At 38.5% G+C, this 6786-nt stretch overlaps 1 protein-coding gene across 1 annotated transcript in view; it reads left to right on the top strand.

Annotated features, from left to right (window-relative positions):
* The window catches only part of LOC120780311 (survival of motor neuron-related-splicing factor 30), a 39646-nt gene extending 36976 nt beyond the window's left edge, over positions 1 to 2670 (top strand). The window contains exon 3 of the mRNA XM_040112603.1: positions 2334 to 2670. Coding sequence (XP_039968537.1) covers positions 2334 to 2604 — 271 coding nt within the window. The 3' untranslated portion in view covers positions 2605 to 2670. The remainder of the gene's footprint in view (positions 1 to 2333) is intronic.
* The last annotated feature ends 4116 nt before the right edge of the window (positions 2671 to 6786 follow it).

A 6786-nucleotide genomic window follows, 5' to 3' on the forward strand; every position in this document is an offset into this window, starting at 1 on the left:
TGCAACAAGATAGTGGTCCGAGTCGATGTTAGGACCTCGGAGCGTACGCACGTCTAGAACACTGGAGACGTGTCTTCCATCTATCACAACATGATCGATCTGGTTGGTAGTTTTTCGATCCGGAGACAGCCATTTAGCTTGATGTATTTTCTTGTGCTCGAATCTAGTACTACAGATAACCATATTTCGGGCCCCGGCGAAGTCGATCAGCCTCAACCCATTTGGGGATGTTTCGTCGTGGAGGCTGAATTTACCGACCGTAGTGCCAAAGATATCTTCTTTGCCCACCCTGGCCTTAAAGTCGCCAAGCACGATTTTGACATCGTGGCGGGGCAGCTCTCATAGGTGCGCTCCAAGCGCTCATAAAAGGCACCTTTGGTCACATCGTCCTTCTCTTCCGTCGGGGCGTGGGCGCAAATAAGCAATATGTTGAAAAACCTCGCTTTGATGTGGATTGTGGCTAGACGTTCATTCACCGGGTTGAATGATAGTACTCGGTGACGGAGTCTCTCTCCCACCACGAATCCCACACCAAACTTGCGCTCCTTTATATGGCCACTGTAGTAAATGCCACAAGGACCTACTCGTCTCTGTCCTTGTCCCGTCCATCGCATTTTTTGAACGGCGGTGATGTCGGCGTTTATTTTCACGAGGACATCAACCAGCTGGGCAGCGGCACCTTCCCAATTAAGTGACCGGACATTCCAGGTGCATGCCCTTAATTCGTAGTCCTGCTGTCACTGCTGATAGTCATAACTTCAAAGTCGTAGATGATTCCGTCTATCTTGAAACCAGCGTAAACACCACCAACAATGTCAGCCTGGAAATCCAACTCAGAATAACTCCTGCTAACAGGTGCTAGATCGGACAGAGTAGGCAATTGAGAAGCAAAGTCCTCGACGAACAAAAACCAAACTCTATAAGTCACTCATAATTCCCGTCCTGCTATATGGTGCAGAGGCCTGGACGATGACAACAACTGATGAGTCGACGTTGCGAGTTTTCGAGAGAAAAGTTCTGCGAAAGATTTATGGTCCTTGCGTGTTGGCCACGTCGAATATCGCGGCTACGCTGGCTAGGTCATGTCGTCCGAATGGACCAAAAACCTCCAGCTCTGATAGTATTCGACGCAGTACCCGCCGGGGGAAGCAGAGGAAGGGGAAGACCTCCCCTCCGCTGGAAAGATCAGGGGAAAATGACTAAGCTTCGCTTAGAATCTCCAATTGGCGCCACATTGCGAAAAGAAGAAACCATTGGCACGCTGTAGTTAACTCGGCTACAACTGTTTTGAGAAAATTTAATTTAGGTGGTATCTACATTAAACCTGTTAGAGGAGGGCGGGGTCTTGCTCTGATTCTGACCATTCTCAATACCAATTACCTTTGGGTGCCAAGGGATATTTATATTTAGTTTCATCAAGATGTCTCAATATAACACTTAAGCAATGTATTTCACGGCTTCAACACTCTATTGTTTTATTTATTTCGAAAACATCTATAGAATATTATTCTTTAATTCTCAATTTGATCCGAGTAATAGTTTTGGAGATACAGCTTTAAAAAGTTGCCCACTTGAGGTCAGCTATATAGTCACTCAAAACTTTAAACGCGTTTTTCGCAAAACTGGACTATTCAACCTATCTTAATATAATTTTACCCAGGTCTTCGAGATATAGGGTGTTTTCGAGATGCCAATCCCGATAGCAGTGTTGCAAGTTCTATTGTTTGATATTCTAAGCTAATGAGTTTATACTATTGTAAAGCGTTGTACGAAATATAATGGGTTAATCCAATTATGGCGACTGCTACATTCAATATCTCTTGATCGCGATGGTTTTTTATTCTTTTGAAATTAAGTAAAATAAATAATAAATAGTTCACAATCCATATTACTAAATATATAAATATTGAACACATTTTATGAAAAATTAAAAATCACGTGATCTTTATACAGTTTTTTATAATTAGTTATGTTAAAAATTTCTGGTACCCAAAGACTTGTTTGGGATCCTCTTGGAGCTATGTATTTGTGTTTACGGTTATTTGTTTTTCATTTTAATCATTAAATCTATAAGTATTTATCGTAATTTTTTTTATAAACTCTGATTTCCATCCAGTAGGAACAATAGCAAAAAATAAAAATTTCGTCGATTTTCTTCCGAAGTTTTGTGTAAACATGTACGAAAATTAAAGCCAAAACCTTTTAAAAATATTTCCTTCAAAAACACATTTTGTCTCGAATAATTAATGTTAATTATTCCTTACATATTTTCCTATATTAACCTCTCTGTGGTACAATAATTTAATTTTGTTAATTAAAATATTTATTTTCAGACGGCATCATCCTAACCAAAAGGAATATTTGAAAAAACGAAAACAAAAAAAATTGCAAAGGTTCAAGGAATTAGAGGAAGAGCGAGAATATGACAAAAAGAAATGGCTTAATTTCACAAGTAAGAATCTGAAGAAGCCAGGAATGAAAGTCAAGAGTATATTTGCGTCTCCTGATACTGTCACAGGGCGCGTCGGCATTGGAACTTGTGGTGTTTCGGGAAAAGGAATGACCGACTATACGGTTGGGGAGAAATATCGTAAAGGTTTCTAAGTTTAATTTGTTGAGATGATGATCATGCAAATAAAAATAAATAAGTTTTGATCATGTTTTTAGTAAGATTGTATGATTATAAGAAATAATAACAACATGTATTGCTATGTGTCGTTGTTGTAGTAGGAATTGTTCTTATGTCAGTCTTTCCTAAAAAGTCGGTGTTCATATTTTTTGCAGATGTTGTTGTTGTAACAAATATTTAAACCCTGTTTTGGTGAAAGCGCAAAATCAATTTCCATCCAAGTGTCTTTACTGTAGGTCCAGGAAATGGACAGTTTCGACGGTGCCAGACAATAAGGAAAGAGGTGTTAGGTAAGTTGGTTTGAATTGGATAGAGATAGTATGTCGATTTCATTCGGCACCTGGACGGCGTATTTTTCAATGTCGTTTGAGACGGTAATCACGACAGCAGTGGCAAATTTATCAAAGTATGACGTTTAACGTGAATTTTTAAGCGCAATTTATGCAAAAATGTTGCCTTTAAATTTTTGCCTGCATATTAACAGAGCAGAGTATTAGCAAATATGCTGTACTGTTGTAATTATTACCTAACCCGACCGCACCCCATATCCTTTCTGATTGGACAAAGCCTTGACAGTGGTTTTCTCTTAGCACTGAAGAGGTTGGAAGACTTAAAGTGGTCTTACAATGAAATCTGAATAACCCAGAAATTTCGACCGTTAAGCTTGGTTTCTCAGACAGCAGCTATCGATACGCCATTTCGACTCGTTAATGCAACTATCTTGTTGATCACACTATGTAATCCGATGCAGTTAAGTTGTAAAGGTTATTATGCCGCGGGTAATCCTGGAAGTGAGGGAGTGGCATGGTGGTGATTGTTACAGTGGTAGAACCCACAGAGGCGGTGCTGATTAGCGACGCCTGTAGGGTGTTCCGGAGGCAGACATTTGCATGGGACGTGGGACACACTACACATGCGTGGAGCATGTGCTTGCACTTGTGCGGCGGTCTGACAGTGGACAGAGTGAAGCTAACAGTTGCCGAGTGATTCTGGTACGACAATTGGAGCAGAGAGTTGCTCCAATCATACCAAACTTAATCTAAAACTTATCGCTTAACATCCGTGAACGTATCACTCGTCATGTAAATAGCTGTATTTCGAAATATGACATATGTGATCGTAACGCTTCTATAGTAATCTGGGGTCGAATCGTTACATCCGTGCACCGATTGGCAAACATACGAAAGAAAATTACGTGAAATAAATGTATTTTCAATTCACAATAGTTTTAGGTCACAATAGATGTGGAACCGTCAAAACTGTTTCAAAATTTTCAATAAACTAACAAAAGCCAATTAAATATTAAAATGGATCCAATTTTGTCTTTTTATTTGAGCTCTAGTGAAAGTGATGGGTATAAAAAAATAGTGCGGAGATAGCAAAGAGATCGTAGCAATAGCGTAGGTATAAAAAAAAACAAACTATGAGTCCTCATTAACAAAATTTTCGTTGAAGATGTATCGTTGAAAAAAAGCATAGGAATCTTAAAAAGACGGTGGATAATTTTATAATACGGCAAGAGAGCAAGGTATCATCCCACAAAAGTGAAAGATTTACTAACGTATGTGTGGCATTGCATAATATCCGCATAAAAATTAAAATAAGTTTTGACCTTCAAAATTGCGATTCTGATCACACACAAGAAACAGACACCGGCGTAGCGAACCGCCTCACCGCAATCGACCAAACGATAAGAGACCAAATAAAGTATTCTTTAATATATTTAATTCCAAAATATACATGTCCTTAACCTTGTAAATAATTTTATTTTTAATGTAAACACAAATACAAAATGTTCATATAAATAATTTTTTTTTTTAATTTTTAATGAGATATTCCATTCATTGGTTTCTTGTTTACATATATTCTTTATTACTAAAAATTATAAAAAAAAAGATAAAATTTAAAAAAATTTGCTCACATTTCCATAAATTTGTCTATTGCGATTGGCATTTTTAATTCGAATGACATTTCGAACGAACGGAAGGCGAAATGTCTTTGTTTTAATCACAGCCGTCCATCCTTAGAAATGAGGTGACTGCTCATATCGGACTTTGGTATAAACGTTACTATAACTAGCCCCCAGCACTTAGGTACATGGCCTAATCGAACGCGGTTCGCATGGATGGGGGTCTGTTAGCTGTATGATGCCTTGACCGTCTGCTGCGGGGACTTGAAAGGTTTGTATGAATTCAACACCCAGGTGTGATGGCGTTCGTCCAGAGGAACTAAAAAGGTTGTGCAGCCCTCCCGAAGTTCCTCAGTATCACTCCTTCCGCGGCATGATAGAGTTAGCTTTTTGCCAGAATATGCCTAAACATTGAGGACTCATTACAGACATTTTTCCTTCCACAGAGCATTCTCCACTACGCTCTTTTCGCTTTCTCTAACTAGGACGTTTATCGAAGAATCTGTTCTCAATTACCTCCGATGTCCACCAAAGAGGTTTGCTATACCTTTTTGAGCTTTCAAAGGATAGGAACTTTCTAGAGTAGAAGAAGAAGAGCTAATCGAAGCTGCGTGCAACATGCAAAAAATTCAAGGAAGTCGTATCGAAAAGGACGAAAAAAGGATATTATAATATTACACCTTAGTGCACCAATGGTGCTTGGCTAGACCCCATATATTTTGTATGAAAATATATGAACTTTGGTATGTTTCTATCACTTCGCACGGTTGATTTATCTGTTTTCATGTTCGTTACATGTCCAAATTGGTTTGTATGTTATCAAGGTCGCGTTTTAAAGGTTAAGAAAAAAGTTAATTTTTCTCAAAATGTTACATTTTTGTGAACGCTATTGCCACGCTCCGGGTAGAGATAGAGGGGAGGTTGAAGGCTTTCCTGAAAGCCCCAGGGATGAACTAACTCGCAAAATGGTTTTGATCCCAACTGTAGTGAAACAAAAGGTTGGACATGGTGAAAACCCATTTTCGCCTATTGCCACGACCCCGGTGGGACCTTGGCTGCGAATTATACATTTCCTGAAAGCTCTTTAAATTACCTAACCGGTGCAATTTATTAGACCCACCTAGGTCAAGTACTTTAGCTGGAGCGTTTTAAAAGGTTAAGAAAAAATGTAATTTTTCTCAAAATGTTACATTTTTTGTGAACGCTATTGCCCCGCCAAGCGTGAACAAGGCAGTCAATTTGATTTCAACCAAATCGAGAGGTAAGAAATTTCAAAAATGTAGATATTCACTCGGAAGTGAATTCCAGAACCTGCCTGTATATTGTACTAATATGAGCGTAAATACAACACGTATTTCCATACAAATGTATGTAAACTAGCCTAGGTCTAGCCAATCACCATTGGTCTCGACTAAGTGTATCAGACCGTTGGTCTCGACCAGGGTTAACTCACTCACTCGACAGAATGTATTCAGTGGCTAAAAGAAAAGAGTTGCAGAAATTTATAAAAATGTATTTAAGTATTTTTTTAGGACCGAGAGACAAAAACAAAATAACGGAAATCAATTTGAAGTGCATACCTCAGGTATTTTCATAAAGATGGAAAATGGTACGAAACATTATCACATTACAGGTTTAGACCAATTTTAAGTTTGCAATTCAAATTAAACTTCTAAAACCCTTCGACACAGTAAAACTATGAGTCTTCTCGAAAAGGAACCAATGGAAATTAAAGCAGATACTGATGTATCCTGGAAAAAAAACAAGTGCTCGGGACTGAAGACAGATCCATAATCGGATGAACACCGCGTCCGTGAGGAAAGAGTTTATCTCCGTTCTCGGTTGGGTTTCCTCTGGCTTCTCTGCTGTCACCATTTTGGTTTTCGTTCGGTAGTAGTAAGTGGGCTGAACAGTTTTAAAAAGGGGGCATAGCCCCACTTTCTAATAAATATTATGAACATATCTCTTGCCGAAAAGAATATAATAATCAGGGGTGTTGTGGAATCCAAGACAGAATTGCTTAGCTGTCAGAATTGCAAACCAATTCTGATTTTCAATGGTGTCACAGAATCTGATTGGATTTTCGTCTTTTCGAACATACGCAAAACCAATATTCGAATCAGCTGTTTACTAATGTGACAAAACTTGCAAATGAATACATTTGGAAGCAATCCTATTAAAGGTTTTAATGAGTTCCGAATTAAAGAAAGATTTTAAGAGACAACATTTATCGACTGAATAAAGACGC

The sequence above is a fragment of the Bactrocera tryoni genome, unplaced genomic scaffold (genome assembly GCF_016617805.1).
Source record: "Bactrocera tryoni isolate S06 unplaced genomic scaffold, CSIRO_BtryS06_freeze2 scaffold_25, whole genome shotgun sequence".
Classification (NCBI taxonomy): Eukaryota; Metazoa; Arthropoda; class Insecta; order Diptera; family Tephritidae; genus Bactrocera; species Bactrocera tryoni.